Below are 22046 nucleotides of genomic sequence, written 5' to 3'. Positions count from 1 at the left end.
CAGCACTATTTGGGGGATTTGTGCTGCCGTAGGTGTTCAAGAGAGGTGACACCCGAGCAAAGCAATGAGGTGGCAACTATGGAAAATGAAATAGATGACGCTTGTGTAGGGGTGGGCGACATGGGCAAAAAAAAAAAAAAATCTCGATATTTTTTCAAAAAACTCTATAATAATTTGACGATATTCTACAAAAAAATATTTTAAATCTGCACTTGCTTCACAGACCAATTGTGGATAGACAGCGTTTGTGAACAACATCTCTTTTAAATTTCTAAATAGAGCTTCTGCAAAACATAATGAGATTCTAGGACAATATTTAACAATAAAGAACAAAAGATTATGTATAGACTTACATTGATTTTTGGGAATTTGGGGATTTTATGTCATTTAAATGTCTCTGCTGCTATTCCATAATGATATGACATTTTGAGCTGCAGTAAGTACTGGTGTACCACTGCCAACTACTAGAGCAATCAGAATGGTAAATAAATGTATTTGATATGTGATTTGTGTGACAGAAGTGTCACCCAGCGAGAGAGAAAAAAGTCGTCGTCATGACAACACTCATTCTCATTCATTGGCCACCGTATTCAGAATAAAGTTGAATAACAAAGCTGAAAAGTGCATTTTCCCACTCATTCATCACTGTGATATGTCAACTTGCGACTTTATTCATGTTTGGGTGTATCCTGGCGTCACACTAATAAACCACCGTAGTTTGTACAACATGCCTGACTACAAGCGTGTAAACTGAATGTTAACTGAACAACAAGGCTGTCACGTTTGACTTGCTCGCTAAAGTACCGGGCGTGCATGTGCGCCTGCGAGTGCATGCGTTTATATTTGTTGGTTCAACTCGGTGACTGTTTTCTGAGTGTGTGTCAGTGTGTTTAAGCTTTTGTTTAGCGTGCTTGCGCGGTCGCCAAGTTTTCCTTTGCAGCGATAACACCTGCCACTCTTATGGGAAGACCTGATTGTGTGTATCCCTTTTTTTTTTTTGTCCCGTCACTCATTCATTCAGTCTGGTTCTTTTCAACCCTGTTGATTGTGAGTACAACGGTCACTTGGAATAGGAGTTTAATTTGTTCAGAGACCATGCTTGTAACACAAAACTCTGTCAAACATAGTTTGAAATGGGAAAAAAATAGAAATGGCATACCATGTTTGTCGGGTCCTCGGATCGCTCAACCTCTTGTTGGATAGAACCTTAACATTGGCCAGATGGGACAGTCATTACATGTATGCGATCTGGCTCCCTTGCCAAACAGTCAGGTTATTTTGTTGTCTCGGTCCGTGATCCAGTTTTACAAGACGAGAAACACAGGTGTGACTCTGAGGTAAGTCACTACTGCCTTGACATTTGGGAATTGTGTCAGAAGATGGGATGGGCTTGGCTATCTATGGAGTGACAGGTTTGAATAACCCTTGGCACTGGTGCACACCGGTGCAGTAGACCCCGGAGCTGGCTGAGTTACTAGTACCATTAGAACAGGACAAGCCGCTTGGGCTTGGGTGCAGTCTGGTTAGAGAATTTGAGCAGCCTGACTTTGGGTTTCTTGGTTAGTGTGTAGGTTTCTTTTGACCCACTAGACCCTGGTACTCCCACTTCTGACACCCGCACTTCTGAGAAATTGCATCAGAAATGGGCTGACACCTGTGTGATAGACCCAGCAAATGGGTAAAGGACTTGGATGATGGTCAGTGAGCAGATTCTGATCCCAGTACAGCATTCAATTAAAACCACCCAACCAGGAAAGCGGGAGACATAATACGACTGAGTAAGATATTACAAGAAACTGAGCCAAACAACATCCAGCAGGTGCTAATTAAAAAATGAGAGAACATCTGCTCGTGCCAGATGTGCGTGCATGCTCCAGCTTACGGGATCTGTGTAAACCCGCATTCTTTGTGACAGCAGCCTCAGCCGCCCCCCGCCGAGTCTTGCTCCTTGCGTGAGGGGACCCGAGGAGGCCTGAGCGGAACCAGCGTGAGCCCCCGACGAGAGACGAGACCCACTTTCCTCTGACGCCAACCGACGTCCCCTGTGATTTCATGCCATCTCTTCACGTCTTGGCTTTCTATCTGCATTCCTTGTTTTGTAGCTGCGGGTTTCAATCTGTGCCGAAGCAGAGCGAGCAAGAGCAACAAACAATACGAAGTTGGATAAACAGAGCAGGATGTAGTTGAGCTGAAACGGCTCATTAGCATTTCCATGTAGCTGTCCAAGGAGGCACGATTTGAGCACGCCAGTAGCGAATCAAGGATTGTTTTATATTACCACGAAGGGTGTTATCTGTTAGTGTTAGTCGGGTAGACCTCATCACAAGTCGCTGACCTGCCTTTGCTTGTCTTTTGGTTGTGTTGCAGAGGGAGATGAAGGAGCAGCTGACCAACCTGCAGGACAGCGAGAAGGGTCACACCGAGGCCCTGCAGCTCTTGCAAAGACAACTCACTGAGACCAAGGTACTGCAGCAGTTCTCCTTAAAAAAACAAAACACTTCTCGTTCTCCCGGCTACCCTATAAAAACGCGCGCTCATACATTTCAAAGCGACAAAGTCGGCTATCCTGAATAATTGTATACAGTGTACCTTAGGTTAGCGTGTTCAGAGGCGTGTGCGTCAATACACTTTTGCCGGTCTGTAATTCCGTGAAAACTAATACGAAGATATTCCATACTATTTACAATCATCTCTTTGACTCAAATATGCAATAAGTAAACAAAATCATTAACGACTTATATATGGGGTTTTTTTTTCTTCTTAATGATGCATTTTTTGACTTGTTTGGAAACTCTGGTTTCCCTCCACCAAGACACCTGATTCAAATGGTCAGCATCGTTTTCAGGCTTCTGCAAAGCTCACATATGAGCTGACCTTCAGTATGCTCCGGAATGACGTACAGTTAAAAAAAAAAAAAAAAAAACAGTAACTATACTAAAATGTCACGTAAAAACATTAATTCACCAGTCTTTTTATGACTGATTTCTATTTCGGATTTTCCCTTTGAGACAATATTTTTTGGAGGCCTTAGGCCTATCTGTGGTATTGCATCAGTCAGCAACAGATGATTTTCTCAATTCCTACTGGCTAAATGTTCAACCAGACTCTTTCACAAGCCAAACACATAAACCCTGCAATGCACCATCCACGCCCCTTTTTTTTAACATTGTGGGTGCACAGATGTTTGGTGTCATCGACGGGGGGAAAAAAAACCCAATACACGTTTTCTCTAAAAACGCTGTCTTCCATCGAGAGTCGGTGTGACATTACACGAGACTATACACATCAAGACCGAAATGCCTCGACACACCTGCTGTGCCAAATTGGAGCCGCACATCACTTCCTGTCGCAGTGACACCAACACATTATGTTGACGTGCCCTAACTGCGGGATACGGTTCTTTCATCCACTCTTCAGTGCGCTAATCTCATTCGATTTCCATCCATTTGCCCCTGCCTGGAAGACGGCCACACGCCGCCACAACATTTGTCTCCGAGGCATTTCGAAATCTCCTCTTTTGTTTCCTCCTGTTCCTTCCTCACCTAAAGGGCAGCGTGTTTCATTGCGGCCGACAGCGCCCGTTCCTGCACGCTTCGAGGTGGAGGAGAAATTGTTGAAAAGGTGGCCACCTCACATTGCATTGTAAATACTTGTTTGAAGAGTCTTTCTCTGAGGGATAGACATTGTGATCTCCTCGCGTACCCACAGGGGATCCGCTTGCTAATTGCACGCTTGCCCCAAAGTTAGCCAGCGTCTCGTCTCCACGGGCTCCAGACACCTGCTCGGTCCCGTCACGTTCTGCTGGGCCTCAGCGGCATGTCAGCGAGACTGATCATCGAGCCGCTTCATCCGCCCACTCCACTCATCAACTAGCTAGGAGGGCTGGGATGCAGCCTGCCCTAATGTAATAACTGTCTCACTCTTTGACAAATTGCCACATTTAAGGGGATCCCACAGAGATCATACCTGCCCCCACTCAAAGAAAGAGAGGGGAATTTTTAGTCCGCTGTAATTAAATCTTAAAGTTCAGAGGCGTGATTGATAGTATCCAGAGACAAAGTAGTTTTTGTACAACAAAGTGCCCTAATGATTGTAATCCACCAAACAACAATGACGCTACATCGGAGCGTCCCATAGGAGAGACACCTGCTTCGCGTCTACGCAGGTTACTAGTCAGCAGTCCATAAGTGACAGTCTTGCACTGGGTTTCAGGAAGAAGCCCATCTATTACAACCAAAAGTGAAATGCATAAGATGCGAGCATGAAATTCTCTGTGTGAACTACGACCTCAAGACAAAACTGATGTCCTCACAACATTGTCAAGGGGCGGCACAAAGAGGAACCCATTAGATTGAAGTGTACATCCAGATAAAGGTCCAGATTGAAGATCACTCTTGCTTTAGTGTTACTTGTTACACACGTCTTGCAACCAGCGTGGAATCGAGTCCCGCCCTGTGACGGTCGGTGTCGACCGTCGTCCAACTAGGGTGTAGTCTGCTTTTCGCCAACACTTGGCTGCAAACTGCTACGCTTCACCGGAGCCATTAACACAGGACAAGATGTGGAAAAATACATAGTCGGATGCTCAAGGGATTTATTTTCAGTTTTTGTTGCGAGTTCAGCTGATAGAGCCGTGGTTGATAAAAAAAAAAAAAAAAAAAGACGCTGAATATAAATATTTATATAAAGCGGTTTGGAAGTCAATGCAAGATAGTCGAAGAATCTGCAAACCAAATATTTAATAAAGAGCATCCTGTTTTGTTTCCCTGCTGCTTAGACTTGACAACCTCTCCTCCCTGCTTTTTGTTTCGTCGCTTCTTACGCACATGCTGATACCACTCGGATGACTCATTCTCTTTGAGATCCCTTTTCTTTAGCTCTCAAATCTGGGAGCTCAAGTGGTCTGCTTTCCCACCTGCTGTTCCCTGCAAATTGTTCACATGACTTGGGCTTGTCTCCTTCTCTGCACCTCTTGAAAGTCACACCCAGGATGTGCTATGAGACCAATTTGTGATCACCTGAGTAACCAATTAACCTTCTTCTCAGTTGGAAAAATAGCATTCTCTTGTTCCTTTTCGGTGTAGGACAATGTTTTGAATGAAAATTGTCGATGGCAAAGCGTGAGTTGTTATTGCGTCTCCTTTGCAGTCCTCAGCCAAAGGTCTCCGCGCCACCATCGGCGACGCCTTCGAGCGCCTCCACCGCTTCCTGCGCGAGCGTCAAAAGAGCATGCTGGAAGAACTGGAGATGGATACGGCGCGCAAGCTCACTGACATCGAGCACAAGATCCAGCGCTATAGCCAGCAGCTGCGCGACGTGAAGGACGGCATCCAGATCCTGCAGGAGCGCCTCAGCGAGACGGGGCGGCACGACTTCCTTGAGGGCGTGGCCGTCACATCCGAGAGGTAAAGCAGTCAGCGTTATCATAAAAAGAAGATTGAGATTAAGATCCACATTCAAAGATCGATCTGATGGTTGACTTCAGGCAAAACGTAACATTTTGGAACTAGTAGTGATTTGTGTGACAAGTTCCAATAATCCTTGCACAGATGGTGTCTTAGTCCTCGAAAAGCAGTTATCATGTTTAATCTGGGAGGGTTCATAGAGGACGTTTTAATTGATCCGTATCATATCTCTGGCCAGGAGCGTGAGATTAGTTATCGAGCGAGTGGGATTAAAATGTCACTAAACATTCTGAATCAGGAAATTTGCTCATTTTCTATTTTCCTTTGTAGGAGAAAATCTGGTGTTGACATCTTCTTTACAACCATGAAATGCATGATTCTTTCGGGATCAAATTGGAGATTTTAGAATGGTCCAAAAATGTCTTGGTAGAAGAATTAAGAAACAGTACGAAGCAAAAGGAGTCCAGCCCAAACCGCTATAGAGGAATGTGTAGGGGTTTAACAGGAAACGATTTGAATCGGAAAATCAGTTTTGATTTATGTGAGTGCATTGAATCAAACCAAATTGAATTGTTACACTTTAAAATATATCAAGCTACGTATGAAATTGTCTTTTATTGGAGAGAGAAATCTTTGAATTAAATGCCACATTTACTGTAATCTGGTTCATTCATATTGTAATATAACAATAAACTCGTCGCATTATACCCTCTGGAACTGAGCCGTACCACATTGAATCGAATCATAATCCAGTGAAATGAAGCGAATCCTTCCAATAAACCATCTTTGAATCATTTTACACCCCAAGTTTCGAGCTACGCGTCAAATTGTCTTTTATCGGAGGGATGCACACCCCTAGATTTGTGCCAGATATTTACGTGTACTGTACAAGGTTTTTATCTCACGCTTGGTGGTATAACCCTCCATACATGCGGAATCTTCTTATGATCCCTGTCTTCAGTGCAAGACCCACAAGGTCCTACGGGAGTTGAGATCATCATTCAACCCCATTCAGTCACTCGAGTCAATTAATGCTATTAACAGCGAGGCATTTCACCGCGGCACGAGATTAATCACCCCGTGTCGAGCAAGGCGCTGTATTATTAGCAAGAGGCAATTGAGCAGGTTTAGAAAGGCATTGATCTGTTTCTGTCGCAGGATAAAAGGCAAGATCCATGAGACCAATCTGACTTATGAGGACTTCCCGACGTCCAAGTACATGGGGCCTTTGCAGTACACCATCTGGAAGTCACTCTTTCAGGATGTTTCTCCAGGTAAGCCAGGGCAAAGGGAGCATTTACTACAACAACCTCATCAGCCTCCAATACAGGCAATGTTCCTTCTTATTTCCCGTGTGTGTGATCCTTGACTCCCTTACTAAAACATACACGTTTTTGTTACACTCACCTTGAGAAAAATTTGATCTGAAGTACAGGGGGCGGCGTGCTCTGACTATGTTTGACAGAGCCATCCAAAGTGTGCTCGTTTGCGTCTCGTGCGTTGATGGCGAAGGCAGCTCGGGCTGCCAGAACTCGTGAATTGCGCAACACAGGACCATCGACACTTGCGTACATACGTGCGTCGCGGTAATATGCCTCAATTGTGCAGAGGCTAAGCATCAAGGCTCCTTCTCCCGGTCAGTCAAATGGTGAGCGGACAGTGGACAAGGTTGGTCGTTGTGAGCAGTCGTGATGTCATTTGCAGTCGACAGAAGACAAAATGGCCGCCCCCAGAGATGGCTAAAAACGAGTGCATTTTGATGTTTAATTTATGTTCCACAAACGCAAAATTAATCAGAATGCCATGTTTCAATTAGTGGGCCTGCTGGGAACATGAAAAAAATATATTTTGGGTTGACTTCCGCTTTAAGAACTGATCCTGACCTTTCTCAGTGTGGTTCCTGCCCATAGTTTAGGAAATTGTAGTCAGATCCATAAGATGACATTGCGTTGCGCTTCTTGTGTCTAACGGTGGCGATTGGACCACCGCCTGCCTCCATCAATCTTTCTAGGAGCGGATGATTCAAATAATTTGCAGAGGAATTTTATTCATCCTTTCGTCAGTCTTCCCATTTCAACATGCTGCCAGCGAAAGGGGAGGCCAGGCGTTTTTTTTTTTTCCCCTTCTTTCCTTGACTGACAGCCAAATGGAACAATTGGTTCCAATCCATCAGCGGCAGTTGCCAGAGACGAGACAAAGACGTTCTCCCGTCATCCTCCATCCATCGTGTGGTTAGCTGCTAAGAACAAAGCGTTGTTCTCACCACAAGCCTCCGCATGAGGCTGTTGTTTGTTATTCCCGTGTGCCTCTCACAAAACACGCTTTGGATTGTGAATCTTTAATAGCTGTAACAAACACCGACCACATCGCCTAAGTGGCAAAGGCTGCTTTTTGTCCGCCGGCTCGATGCCAACCACTTCACTTTACCACTTTGCTATTTTTAACCTCAGCCTCTCTTATAGAAATTAAACACGTCACAAAAAAATCCAGCACACAAAATTCGGCATTTATTGGCCCGTGGTCTGGTGTGAGGTAGAAACATGACTTGTTGGACAGTGGCAATTGGTTTCTGCACAACAGGGTGAGATAAATGAATTTCAACTCTCAAACTTCTGATACTCTTTTCTAAAGTCAATATTGCCACGTCAACTTTTCAATGTCAGTCTCGTTCATACCGAACGTCCACACAGGGGGGGGAAGAGGCATCAAAAACTTGACTTTCATCTGTTGCATGAAAGGGGCTACTGACCAAAGGAACGAACAGCGTTCCTCTCCTAAACTCCACCCCTTTATCCAACTTGAAAGCAGGATCAAATCTCTCACCCCCAAAATGCCTCCAAGCATCGACTCCCATACAATCAACAACTCCAACGTCTGTTTCCGCTTGCTAACATTCTCGCGCACCGAATAGCACTTGGCTGTAAAAGCTGCTAGGTAGAAGTGAGGCTGCCAGACGGGCGTGCCGCACAATAACAAGCCATTAGTCATCTTTGAGCTCGGAGCACACACCGTGATCGCCTCTGCCGGCTCCCGTCATGTTGGCGGTTTTTCTTTTTGTGAGTTCCCTAATCCGTGAAAGAGAGAATGCATCTTATGGTCGGGTGCACTTAGTATCAAAACGATAGCGGGGAAAGGTTCCCTAGAGCGTAAACACCATATACTCAGCACGCATCATCCCCCTCATTCTCACAGACCTTATTCCCCTCGGTCAGTCAGGAAAACTTGAATGATCCTCACCTTCGCACAGACCTGCAATAATGTGCATGCCAGGCAATGTTGTTGGCAATGTATCTCTAAAAAAAAAAAGACAACACACTCGAATTTGCATCTCATCTGTTTAAGGCCACAGTATGTAGTACTGTAATTCTATCTGGGTAAAAAAAAAAATGACCTTGCCTTGTAACAAAGCGAATAACACCTGAGCTGTCACTGTTGTGGTTTGGATAATTTTTTGGGGAGCAGCCAGAAATGCTCTTGTGTTGCGTTAGCATTTGTGTCAGTCAGTTTTCGGCACACCTGCCTCCGTTAGCGTGTTAGCACAATTTTTTTAACTTCTTACATTTTTGGTGGGGGATCAGCCATCCCACTTTCTGTGTTTATGCTACGGTGCTAGCATCTGTGCTAAACTCTATTGAAAGTCAAACAACCATGGTGGGTTAGGGATAAGACTGTATTGGCACGTTAACACACGTGTTTTGCTAGGATGTTGTGTTGTCGTAGTAGCGCTAGCACCTGTGTTAAACACTGCTGTAGCACGTTGGCATACTTTTTCTTTTGCTCTTATTTTGGACCAGCCAGGACAGCACCAATATTTGTTGTGATGTTTGTCCTCTACCACTGGGAGTTGCTTGTACAAAATTTCCAGACACGATGGAGAAACAATTCAAGACTTAGCGATGGGTTAGGCACTGTTAGCATGTTTGTACATCTTTTTAGTTTCTTACATTTTTGGGAGTCAGCTAGGACACATCTTCTGTTGTGGCACTCGTGCTAGCATCTATGCTAATCTCTTCCAATGAGAGTTGGTTGCAGTCTTTGTATAAAATTTTACAGAAGACGACACAATGTTGGAGATAAGGGTCTGTTAGCATGATAGCACACGTGTTTAGCTCCTTCCACTGTCTTCTGTTGCAATCTGCTTATCTTGATATTGGTTACACAGTTTTTAATGTCATTTGGTTTTATTTGCAAAATACCTGACGGTACTCCAAAAAACAATCATGGAGGGATATCTTAAACCGTAGTGGGAGCCCTTCAACTGGAGCAAAGACAAATACTTACATTCTAAACACCCCCTTCTGTTTTTACTTACCAGTGCCCGCCGCCTTGACGCTGGACCCCATCACGGCCCACCAAAGACTGATCCTGTCTGACGACTGTACCATCGTGGCCTATGGGAACCTCCACCCGCAGCCGCTGCAGGACTCGCCACGCCGCTTCGACGTGGAGGTGTCAGTCCTGGGCGCCGAGGGCTTCGCGTCCGGCGTGCACTACTGGGAGGTGATGGTGTCGGAGAAGACCCAGTGGATGATCGGCGTGGCGAGCGAGACGGTGAGCCGCAAGGGGAGCATCCAGATCCAACCGGGCCGCGGCTTCTACTGCATCGTCATGCACGACGGCAACCAGTACAGCGCCTGCACCGAGCCCTGGACCCGCCTCAACGTCAAGAGCAAGCTGGAGAAGGTGGGCGTCTACCTGGACTACCCCAAAGGCCTGCTCATCTTCTACAACGCCGACGACATGTCCTGGCTGTACACCTACCGTGAGAAATTCCCCATGAAGGTCTTCCCTTACTTCAGTCCGGGCCAGAGCCACGCCAACGGCAAGAACGTGCAGCCTCTGCGGATTAATACCGTGCGCCTTTAAGAGAGCCGCGTGGCCCATCTCAGTCTGATTAGCTGTATGTGGATTTCAAAATTGAAAATGTTGCGTTTGAGCTGCGTACCTGCTCTCTCAAAAGACTCCATTTGAGATCCGACACAAAATGGAGACAAAGTGTTGTTTCTGGGGCTGAAATCATCCATGTTCTACCACGTATCCTGTTTAAAGTGGCGGTGAAGCTGGAGTCTATCCCAGCTGACTTTGGCCGAAACGCCGACTACACCCTCGATTAGTCGTCACTCAGTCGGTCATGAGAGGTTCTGCTTTGTTTTGTTTTTCCATTCAGAGCCTCACTGATGTCGAACTTGTGATGGCTGTCACTCAAGAGAACACAAAATGGAGGCAAAGGGCTCTGTCCCTGGAGGTTAAATAGGCTGTGGTCATCAGTTTTGTACTGCTTATGTTATTCAGGATGATGGCAAAGTTGGAGCCAACCGCAGCTGACTTTGGTTGAACACCTTGGCTTGGTGGCCAGTCAATCGCAGGGTGCTTTTCATTGTTTTTTCTTTGTGAAACCTGACTGGTAGTGTACTTTTTGGGTGGTCTCTGAAGATGTCGTAAAATGGAGGCAAAGGAATGTCCCCTGAGGTGAAATTGGACTGCGATCTCTTTTGTACCACTTGTTGGAGGTGGCGGGAAACCTAGGCTGGATCCCAGCTGACTTTGGGTGGAAAGTGCTTTTCTTAGTTTTCCTTGTGGAACTCCGCTGATGTCTGATCTCTGCTGGTCACCAAAAGTGTCACAAAATGGAGACAGCCATTGATAGCCATTCAGTGGCGTGGCATTTGAACCCCCCCCCCCCCCCCCCCCCCGTGGACCCTCCCTCATGTCGCCCAACGTCTCTGTCTGCACTTTTAACAATGGAAAACGACGCTGCTACTGAGGGGAAAATGACGTACTGGTGTCTGTATGCACCCCGTGACGCGGTTGCCAACACACTTCATTCGAGTTTCCACAATGGATTCATATCCAAGTGAGTCCTCGGTTTACAACAGAGGCCCGTTCCGATGCCCGCCACATAACACAAATTGGTCGAAAGCGGCGTAGTCTATCACTAACCTACGCTAACCCCTTAGTCAAGTCATAATTACAGTAAGTATTTGGATGGGGGGGGGGGGGGGGAAACCCTTCTAGGCCAAAAATATGAAATAGTCAAACAAAATCAATGAAGTACTGAGCGTGCTTTCTTGCTCCAAGAAGTTCATTGCATGGCGTTTGGAACCTCGAAAGCTGATATGTCGGGACTTTGGTTAACTGATGATCTTCTGTATGCTGGATGACTTCCAAGTTGCTCTCATCTCAAACCGTAAATTCCCCTTAGGAAATAATAGAACGCCAATTGGTGAAACGATAAAAAGTGAAATGAATTCAAACTACTCACCCCGAGAGCACAGGAGCACGTAATGGTGTTTTATAGCTTCGGCCTCGTGACATTTAATGAGTTGCATTGCTCACTTTGCACTGAGCCACCAGAACCTTTGCTTTGTCGGAGTGAGTTCGGTTTCCAGTTCTGTGGTTGAACATGCCGTTCCACAGTGGTTTTTGATGTAGCTCTAGAAAAACATCCCCTCCTAGGTGATGCTGAATCATGGCTTAATGGTGAGATATTACTGCTAATCCATGTGACAAAATCACATCTGATTCCAACATGACGGTCGGCCCCACGTGCCCCAAGCACTCGGCTTAATCGGCACGTGTGTACACGAGTCCTAAGAGCATCTTGTACCGCGGCCAAATCTAGCATGCTGGCTGATTTGTGTGTGTGTGTGAGGGCATTTTGAATCCAGTGTGGGTCGTCCTTCGTTAAGCCCATCTAGACCTTCTTTCGGGGTTCTACGGAAACAAACCGTGGCCTAAGCCGTCCTTTTTGTCATGTTGCACCTTTACCCGTTTGTTTGTCAGCTATCCAGGAGGGTCCGACCGACAAAGTTTGCAAAGTGTTGCGTGTTTTTTTGTTGTTGCTGTTGATTTGCACTAATCCGTCAGGGTTACGTTTCTGATGAGTACAATCCATTCGTCTGCTTTAAAAACCAACACGGGGCTCATCCAATCAGGATGATGGAACTGAAAGATTACAATTTTGAGCCCCCATGTTGGCGACACCTCATTGACGTCACCGTTGACTGTTTTGCGTTTCAATATTTAAAATGAGATTAATGTGCGATGCTATGGAGTCAGCGGGGATATGGCAGAAACATAAACATGTTTGTGATGATGTTGACTACGACACTTCCATGATTCTATTGATGATTGTGTCCTTGAACGATGGCCGCTGCGCTCCCATCGACTTGTAAACACTCCTGTGTGGGGAAATGTATTTTAATGTACAATAAATCACTGCTAAAATCTTCCTCTGTCTGTCGTTTTCATCACCTTTGCCTACTTTGAACGTTAGCGTCTCGCGTCGGCGGACTTCACAAGACTTGGGAACAGAACTCTCGTTCCGGCCTGGATTATAGCGAGCTGTTTTACTAAATGACACAAACGTCAAGGAAAAAGCAGAGGATTATGGGGGATTATACCGTTTTAGGATGCATCCCCTAGCTACCCTGTCCCTGGTGCACGTGAGGAAATTGTCATGGAAATCCTTTCCCTAGTTTATTAAATCAGTTCATGATATAGCCTGTGACAATGTGTCTTTTTAAGGATGTAGCTTTGTCAGGTGGTATACTAAGGAGAATGTGTACACACTGCATTGCTTATTTGTTCTTGTGAGGACCCATGGTGTAAGGATGCATCCCTGTCAGGACAAATTCTTGTTAGGATATGTACTTGTCAGGATGTATACTTTTGAGGGTGTGTGTAGTTGTGAGGAAGTTGAATCCTTCTCAGGACATGTTTGAAAAGAAATATCAATGTCTGTGTCATTGCATGTCCTAGTTCGGATTACTTGTCAAGATGCATCCTTGTCAGGACGTAGACATGGAATCGTGCATTTGTAAGGACACATACTTGTGAATAAGTATCTTTTAAGTAGTGTCCTTGTCAAGATGCATACTTTTAAGGGGCTACTAATGAGGACATATGCTTGTGAGGAAATATCATTGTGACAACGTGCTTTTAAAGCGGAAGTCGACCCAAACATATTTTAAGAATGTTCTATGCAGGCCCACTAGTTGAAACACAGAATTCTGATTAATATTGTGTTTGTGGAATGTGAATTAAGCAACAAAATCCACCCGTTTTTAGCCATTTTGTCACTTCTCTCGGCTGAAAATGACATCACAGACCCTCGCTCAAATAACGACCTATCATAGCTCAGCTTCAGAAAACAGGTGAGTCGTGATTGGTCATTATCCCTGCGGGTCTGTGATGTCATTATCAGTCGACAGAAGTGACAAAATCGCCATTCCGTGAGATGTCTAAAAACGGGTGGATTTTGCTGCTTAACTCATATTTCATATTGCCTTGTTTCAACTAGTATGTGTAACCTTGTAATTTTGTGCCTACATACCCTTGTGAGAGTGTACTCAACAATATCCTTGATGTCTTATTACTTGTGAAGATTCATCATTGGGAGGACATGACATTTGCGGCCTTACATTTCAGATGAGGCAGCCTTGTTGCCTTAGTTCACACTTGAATGCAGCACAGTCTTGCACCATTATTACTTCAACTCAACTTTCCCCTTACCCCGAGGGGAAATTGTCCATTAAAAAAGTCACTGATGTCTTCTTTGTAATTCCTCACGGATGGCTGCGAGACTTCCTGAGGGAGAAAGTCCGCTTTTTCATCTTTTTTTTTTTTTTTTTTTTAATGTATGGGTTCCGTTTGAAAGAAGAGTTGCAACTTTTACTTTTTTTTAACCTTAAAAAGACACTAGGTTGATGTGTGGACTGCTTTAGAATAATTATGAAGAGGAAGCAGGACCTTATTGTTAATGTATGATGTCATATTGTCTTCAACACCGGAAATTTTCAGTTTCCCGTCTGCACTTTCTCCTCTTACATTCCATCCTCAGGCTCTCTTAGGAAACTTGTGGCGCCCTCTGGTGTGCACATTTGTATCCGCTCCGTGAGCGTGTGAACTGGTTGTTCGTGTAACCGTGCGTGAGCTCAGTTTCATCTTTGTTTACATCTGCAACAATGATCGCCACAAAAACCACAAGCACCAGCCAGTATGGAAACAACGTGGGTTAAAACGTTACTTGCAGCACTGCACTTTACAACACTTTAAGGCAGTGTCATGCCATTATTGGCATTTTAAATGTATTTTTTTTTAAAGTGTCATAAAAATGACTTTAAATACATTCACTTTCATTGTTTAGTCTTTGGCCTTTATTTGTGAAGCAAAAATAAAACGTACAAAAGATAGAATGAACCTTGTGAAATAAATACTGGTGCACGATTTCTGTTTATATCTTGAAATTGTATTTACTCTATTGAAACAAAAGCATAGCATAGTTTTTAACCTGGATTTAAAAGCACTTATACTTGGGGCTGACTTCACTTGCACATGTAATTTATTCCCTTTGCTTACAGCATAACATCTTAATGCTGCTTCACCATGTTTGCTTTGAAACCTGCATGGGCTCCACTGATTGAGCTGAGTCTGCAGACCTCAGAGCCCTACTGGGTTTATATTCAATCAGCATTTCCTTAATGTATTCACGACCCAACTATTAAGTTATTTATATACAGGTAGCAGAATTTTAAAATCTGTTCTACAGCTAAAAATAATAAACATTTAAAAAACATGTTAAGCAATGTAATACAAAGTTGTCATACAAAATACGAACAATGTTCTGTAATACTTCATTAACTTTTTGACTTTTTCAACAAAAGAAAGAGGAAATGTGAGAAGAGGGGATTCAAGAAAACTCGTACATTTCCAATTTTGTATTACATTTATTCAAATATGTATACATATTACACCTGGGTCATTTTCAAAATTACCATTTAATTCGTCCATATATTGAAAGAACTTAAGTCCTCCTCATTCAGGTCAACAGGTGAGCTGCAACTTATCCCGGCTGACTGGTTTCCAGTTACTCACAGGGCGCATGTAGACAAACAGACGCACGTTCATATCTACATGCTTTAATGAACACGGGATGCATGCAAACTCCACACAGGAAGGTCACAGTAAGAATCGGACCCTGACTTCACGGGCGTGCTAACCACTAGTAAAGTGTGTTGCTCCATCAGTTTCCATTTTTTATGATGCAAAGAAAAAAAAAACTTGTGAAATAAAACTTACCTGATTTTATTTAGAAACATCATTTCTACATATTAAAAGAAATACTATTTCACATGGCTAATTTCCCAAATGACTTATTAGTTGGTTTTACACTTTGTGTTTTTAGCATTCTTAAAATAAGTTGTATATTATAGATACATTTTGTCTTGTTTTCCCCTGTTATTTCCTGTTACGGTTTCATCCAACCCATTTTCTGTTGTTTGCTCACCTGTGTCTCACTACAGTACAATATGTGTAAATAGATATCATTGGCCTTGCCTTCTTTTATCAGACCAATCAGTGTCACCATTGTTTGATTTTAATGCCCTGACTGCATTTCCTTTTGTGACTCTAAGATTTATTATTTTAATTTTTTTTTTTCAAAAGGAGCGTAATTTAAAAGGTATGACAGAACAATCAGCATACCCACTTTCTTCACTTCCATATTTTTTGTCCTGACACAATTCTCTGTCTTTTTATATTTATATTTAGTTGCTGTTGTTGTAACAGTCAAAAATCGCATTAGAACAATCTGTCCTGTATATCCTTTTTGGCCCACTCTCGTATTATCATTATTATTATTATTATTATTTTGTGCTCATTGGATTTTTGTCCTCATTGGATTTTTTATTTTTTAAATAGTTATATTCATTCATCCATCCACTTTCTATTGCGATTGACCTGATTCAGGTTGCAGGTGAACTGGAGGCTATCCCAAATGACTTTGAGCTTGGAGCCAAGTAACCACCTTGAAGCAAAAGGAGGAGCTTCATTTAGACAGTCTGTCTAATTGAGAGGTAGTGCTTTTCAGCCATCTTGTGACATGAAACTATGTTGAAGTGAGGGGAGGAGCTACATTTAGTTAGTCCAATCCTTTGGAGCCACCTTGGTGCCAAGGAACTATGTTGAAGTGAGTGGAGGAGCTTCATTTAGTCAGTCCAATCCTTTGCGGTTTTCCTGGTGCCAAGGAACTATTTTGAAGTGAGGAAAGGAGTCCAATTCTTTCACTCCATCTTGAGGAATCTTGGTGCAAATGTTGAAGCGAGAGGAGAAGCTCCGTTTAAACCGTTCAAAGCTCTGCCTAGTTCAAAAGTAGTGCTTTGCCACCATCATGTGGCATCTATAGGCAATGAGAAACCTTATGAGGGACCTATCACACGGCACATAATTGCCAACAACCATTCACTCACATTCACACGTATGTACAAATTGGAATCTTCAATGAACCTAACGTCTTTTTTTTTAAGTGTCTTTTTTTTTTCCTTTTAAACTGTTCACCGTCAAAAATCTGGATGATACTGATCATATTTTTATTTCCTAACACCAGTCTCACTGCATTGCGGTCCTCAAAGTGACCAGTAATCCTCCGTGGCTTTAGCGGGCAAGCCTCCCTCAACCTGCCCCCTCAGCATTTCGCCGGCATTCGAGTCCCCACGTGTAAACACTGTCCCGTAATCCCGTAATCCCTTTCCAATCGCCGTGCGATCGCTTCACACCGACGCGACGACATTTGCGGAGCCTCGGGGGGCCGACCCCAAAAAGAAGCTGATGCAGGCCTCCAGGATTGTCTCCACGCTTCTTAGCAGAAGGACGTTGACACCCAGGTAAAGCGGAAGCACCAGGGCGCCGAGCACGGCCAGCGAGGCCGGCGTCAAGTTGGGACCCCGCCGCCCATTCCTGCGCGGCGTCTCCCGGGGCGCCGTCAGGCGACCCTTCTCCTCGGACGAACATCGTCGATCGTCGCCCGCCATCGTCCGTGTGAGGAGAAGAAGCGAGCACGTGAGCAGGATCAAGATCAAGTAGAGGAAGGCCACGCCCCAGCAGGGGCGCATCGCGCTGGCCAGGGGGCTCAGCAGGTTGGGCAGGCAGCGCATCAAAGAGCCGCCGCCAGCCAAACAAGCCGTCGCCCTGGCTTCCTCCGACCTCCATCGACACCGCAGGCTGAGCGCCACCGCCACCCACACCGACAAACAGCACAGGTAGCCAATCGCGTGACACTGCCAGCCACCTTTCCCCTCCTCGTCTTCATCCTCCTCCTCCTCCTCTTCCTCTTCTTTTTCTCTCGTCGTCCACAGGAATCGGCTGAGGGTCTCCACGGCGACGAGGGGTGTGATGAGCATCAGCACGGCGCCGTAAGTGTGGCTCAGGAAGAGTAGGAAGCGCAGGGCGATGACGCCTGGTGGCGGCGTCAGCCCGGCGAGCCACGACTCAAAGAGGCCCAGGAAGCTCAGGTAACCTGCACGGACACAATTTGACAACGACATCGGGGACGTTTTTACGCAACTTCCTGTTCAGGCTCAAGCTGGAGAGGACAGCGTCCACCAGAGACAGAAAACACAGTCTACTGTAAACAAAACGCATACGTTTGGAAAACCTCAAAGACACGTTTGGTGTTTTGTACACACCAAAGACAATTTAGTCTAGTTTAATGGAACGGTCCGTCAACATCAAAGATACTATAGTCTCCTAATAACCTAACATGGAAACATCAACTTATACATTTTTTATAATTAATTACTGCAATTAAGTCACCAATGTCCCTCAAATACACCCTTCATATTTTTTCACTGGACCGGGAGTCAGTAATGGAGCAATTTGAGGCTCCAAGGAACAATGAAAGAATGTCTAGACGCACATTCATACTAAACTCAACTCAACTTTATTGATAGATCACTCCAAACATCATATCTTCGGTTTTCTTTTCATTGACATTCAAGAGGTTTATTGCCACACAGGCTTTGACAGGACAAAAGTGGCCTTGAGAAGAAAGCATCCTTTTTTCTTAGCGAGAAAAGCTCTGGCTGTCATTCGCAAAGCATTGAAAGGACCATGCTTTCTTAAGATGGACCGTAGGGGCAACAAATACAATGAAAACAGCAAGGGACCCAAAACGGAACCCTGTGGAACACCCTACAACAGTGGGGCGGGTGGTTAAACAGTACAACCAAGGAAAACAACAAACGAAAAAGCCCTGCCTGCCAAATAGGATCTAAAGAGTGCATACAATGAAGTAATTAGCAGCCAATGCTAAAGCTAGCAGCACCTTGTGGCGCGCTCACCTGTGAGCAGGAAGTCGGTGAAGACGATGATGCAGCAGCCGCAGAATCCCACGGGACTGCGCGACGTCACCAGCGAGGGCAGGCACAAGAGGTTGCACACCAGCTTGAAGACACACAACACCGATGCGCTGTCCAAAACACCGTCCAGCACGTCGTCCATGTCTGTGGGTACACCACACAGGCACAGCTCAAATCAGGTTTGCCACTTTTCTCCAAGAGGCCCAAGAGCTCAGGACTGTCCACTGCTTTGGCAGACTCGGAACATAATTGTCATTTCTGCACTTGTTTCTATTCATCCTGGGCTTGGAGATCAATACTTGAACTTTGCGCTGTTTACTATAAGGGAGCATCAGGGACATCATTTAGACAACCGATAACAAACACTATTGAAATACTCTCATGTGCAAGACAAACACTAGCATAAATCCTACTTCATGTTTTTGCACGCACACACACACACACACCAGAGATGAAAACACTCTCATACACACTGCTAAAAGCATGCACACACCACTGAAACTCTCACACACCATTGAAATGCTTTCTCACGCCTACTGAAATGCCAGTATTTATACATATTATTCGTTTGTAAAACATCAAAGACACGTTTGGTGTTTTGATGAGAATGCACGCACGACTGAATTATTCTCACACATGCTACTAAAAAGCTCTCGCTAAAAAGCTCTCGCGTGCTCAACTGAAATATGCATCTTATATGCATTGAATTACTTTACAATATGCACGATACTGAAACACTCTCACACACTACTGAAACACTTTTACACTCACCACTGAAGTCTTTTCAGTCACACTGAAAAAATGCATTTCAGTAGTGGCGTGAGAGCATTTGAGTTTTGTGTGCTAGCAACAACAAAAAAACACTCTGCAATGCGTGTAAGATCGTTTCAGTAATGTGTGTGTGCGTGTGTGTGTGTGTGTGTGTGTGTGTGTGTGTGTGCATGACAGCTAATCCTGAATTATGTCTCTGATGGCCCCACAAAGTTTACACACACATGCGCACGCACGCACTTAAGTGATATTCACTTAAATCAGCAACACAACATTGTGAAGCGGACATGGCCAAACTCAAAAAAAGAAATGCCACCATTGTGAGTTTTCATTACCTGGTCACCCCCGAGTCTTCAGAGCCGCATGTCACTCCGGAGCTCTTCAACACGCTCTCTTCCTCTTGCCTCCCCCACCCCCTTTTTGCTGTTGCTAATAACCCTACACCCCCCCCCCCCCCCTACTACAACCCCCCTCCGTTGTGGCCTCCCAGGGCGCCTTGCTCGCTTGCACCTGGAGCGGTGACGGGCGTGGCACTGTTTGAACAGGCTCGGGGAACCAGTCGGGCAACTCGCTGGTTCACGAGACGAACGTGTCAAGACAAACAAGGTGCGAGGGAAACAGAGAGAGGGAACTATTTAACTTGTTCAGGCAACTGCATGCTAATACACTAAAGCCTCAAGCCTTGTTGGGTTTTTTTTACCCATTCGACTGCTTCACGTCTATTTTGTCCACCTACAGGCATTGTAATTATTCAAATTTTACGTTTTTTTTTTGTTTGTTTTTTTTTGCTGTGTTTCAGTAATATCAGTTCTTGTCCATTCATTTTAGTTTTTTTAGCCCTTCAAATTCAAATATATTTGCAATAAAGCACAGGTTGTGAAACAAGATTTTTCAAATATTCAATGTGTTTTTTAAATAGGAAAAATAGCACTCTATAGTATTATAAAGCATAAAACATCGTTATGTCACTTTCTGATGTGCGTGCCTTGACCACCAGGGGGCAATATGGGACGGACACACGATTAATGAATCCCACTGGGTTCTAAACAGGACATGCCCTGCTGGAAAATGATTGACCGCTGCATCCAACTAGCAAGAGCAGTCTGTGCAGATGAAACACGATGAAAATTTATATTATTTGTCAAATATACGTATCACATTTGTACAAAATAAATCAAATCCATGATAACACTGCCACACTGAAGTCCTATACTGTACTGCCTTTCCCGTTGGGATGCAGAAGGGCACGTCCTGCCTAGAACTCAAGTTGGATTCATTATTGCGCCATACATACATACGTACATACATACATACATACATACATACTGCCTCGTGGCTCCTCTCTTGGCTTCTCAATATGTAGTTATGTTATTCTTTCTTTGCAGAGGATAAAGAATATATGTTCTCGAAATGATGATCTGATCAATAACATGTTCAGTTGTTGAATCTAGAGTGGAACCCATCAAGGGAGAATTATTGTAAGAACTTTACCTAATAAAGTGTACATAGAACATGAAAATACATCACAGCATATCAAAGCAACAAGAATCTGTTGACCTTTGAAAACTAAAGCACAACTGAACAAAATAAGGGGAAATATTGTACCTTTACTGTAGTATGAGATTCAGTTCAAAGCTTCAGAAGTGAAACATGAAAACAAAGTTGATTACATACTCCCTTTGCTTGTTGCTAGGCAGAAGTCAATTTGCACGACAACTGCCCCGCAAGGCTTGGATTGCAAACTGCAGACACGCACAATGCTCACAACAAGTATTAGGAAACAAGGTTGTTTAAACACACCAATTTCAGTATAGTCATGGGCCACTTCTCTGTATTAAATGTAAAATAAATTCAAACAAAATAGGCGAGTCATTTTAAGGAAAACATTTAAACATGATTGTCATATTTTCTTCAAATAACACTCTGATAGTCACTGTGACTCTTCTTATAATCATCGGGATAAATAACGTCTCACCTCAATAAGACACCTCTTTGTTTACCCTCAGGAACAAAATAAGGGGTGGTGGGCATGAAGGAGGAAGTCGAAGTACCCAGAAAAAAGTCTTCAGTACACAAAAAAAAACAAAGGAACCTTGCCGTTCCAATACTTTTTGACTGTATAGGTCACCAAGGTTCTTGGGAAAAGTCACTCAGGTGGCTGTGCAAATAGTTAGCCCTAAACTTCGTTGTAGTTGCCAAGTGGTGGTCCTTTTGCAACCTGTTCTGACCTGAGGCCCATCAAATATCCTTTTTTTTTTTTGCTTTTCAGAGCGAAGGCTAGAAAAGGTTGAGCATATGTAGCCAAACCAGTCTCCAAAACAATCAAGTACTTAGACAAACTGCTTTATTAGGCCAAATTTGATATGCATATGGTGGTAAAGTGCTTTTGTTTACATGTCGCTAACCTGGTTTAAAAACTGTGCTTTTGAAGCCGCTTTTGTGCATGATTATGTGCTGTCCAACTCGTGAATGAGCACATTTTGCCAATTCACCAATATGGAACATGGAGAATACAAAACAACGTTCTGTGATTAAGTAAATCCCCAAAATGACCCTAATTCAGTTTTCAAAGTCTATGCAAGTAAAAACAAATGTTGACCAGTGTAATTATAATAATGGCGATGACGTTTCAAGCGTGGCCTGCTCGGTCGGCCACGTGTCATGAGCGCCATCTGGTGCTGATGTGCGCACATCAGCCCGGCCCGTGCGCGCGTGTTCATGTGCAGAATTTTAC

At 44.2% G+C, this 22046-nt stretch overlaps 2 protein-coding genes across 5 annotated transcripts in view; one reads left to right on the top strand and one right to left on the bottom strand.

Annotated features, from left to right (window-relative positions):
- Positions 1-12637, top strand: part of trim62.1 (tripartite motif containing 62, tandem duplicate 1) — a 35033-nt gene extending 22396 nt beyond the window's left edge. For both annotated transcript variants that reach the window (XM_086040392.1, XM_086040393.1), the window contains 4 exons: positions 2368-2463; positions 5149-5405; positions 6564-6679; positions 9721-12637. In XM_086040392.1, the coding sequence (XP_085896518.1) occupies positions 2368-2463; positions 5149-5405; positions 6564-6679; positions 9721-10271 (1020 nt within the window). In that variant the 3' untranslated portion in view covers positions 10272-12637. The remainder of the gene's footprint in view (positions 1-2367; positions 2464-5148; positions 5406-6563; positions 6680-9720) is intronic.
- A 2476-nt stretch (positions 12638-15113) lies between these two features.
- On the bottom strand, positions 15114-21422 carry LOC147141909 (uncharacterized). 3 transcript variants are annotated; one of them, XM_086040400.1, is made up of 3 exons: positions 21288-21422; positions 18524-18685; positions 15114-17700 (listed from the first exon to the last, which is right to left on the bottom strand). In XM_086040400.1, exons 2-3 carry the CDS (start codon positions 18681-18683, stop codon positions 16955-16957), a joined length of 906 nt encoding a protein of 301 aa, XP_085896526.1. In that variant the 5' UTR covers positions 18684-18685; positions 21288-21422; the 3' UTR covers positions 15114-16954. The 3 variants fall into 3 exon arrangements, with proteins under 3 accessions (XP_085896526.1, XP_085896525.1, XP_085896524.1); XM_086040399.1 differs by lacking the exon at positions 21288-21422 and adding an exon at positions 20631-20654; XM_086040398.1 differs by lacking the exon at positions 21288-21422 and adding an exon at positions 19648-19762.
- Between the last annotated feature and the right edge of the window lie 624 nt (positions 21423-22046).

This window comes from Filicampus tigris, chromosome 9 (assembly GCF_054856515.1).
Source record: "Filicampus tigris isolate MCC_2025a chromosome 9, RoL_Ftig_1.0, whole genome shotgun sequence".
NCBI classification, from domain to species: Eukaryota; Metazoa; Chordata; class Actinopteri; order Syngnathiformes; family Syngnathidae; genus Filicampus; species Filicampus tigris.
Note: the sequence above shows the minus strand (reverse complement) of the source record. Positions and strands in the feature narration are given on the sequence as shown.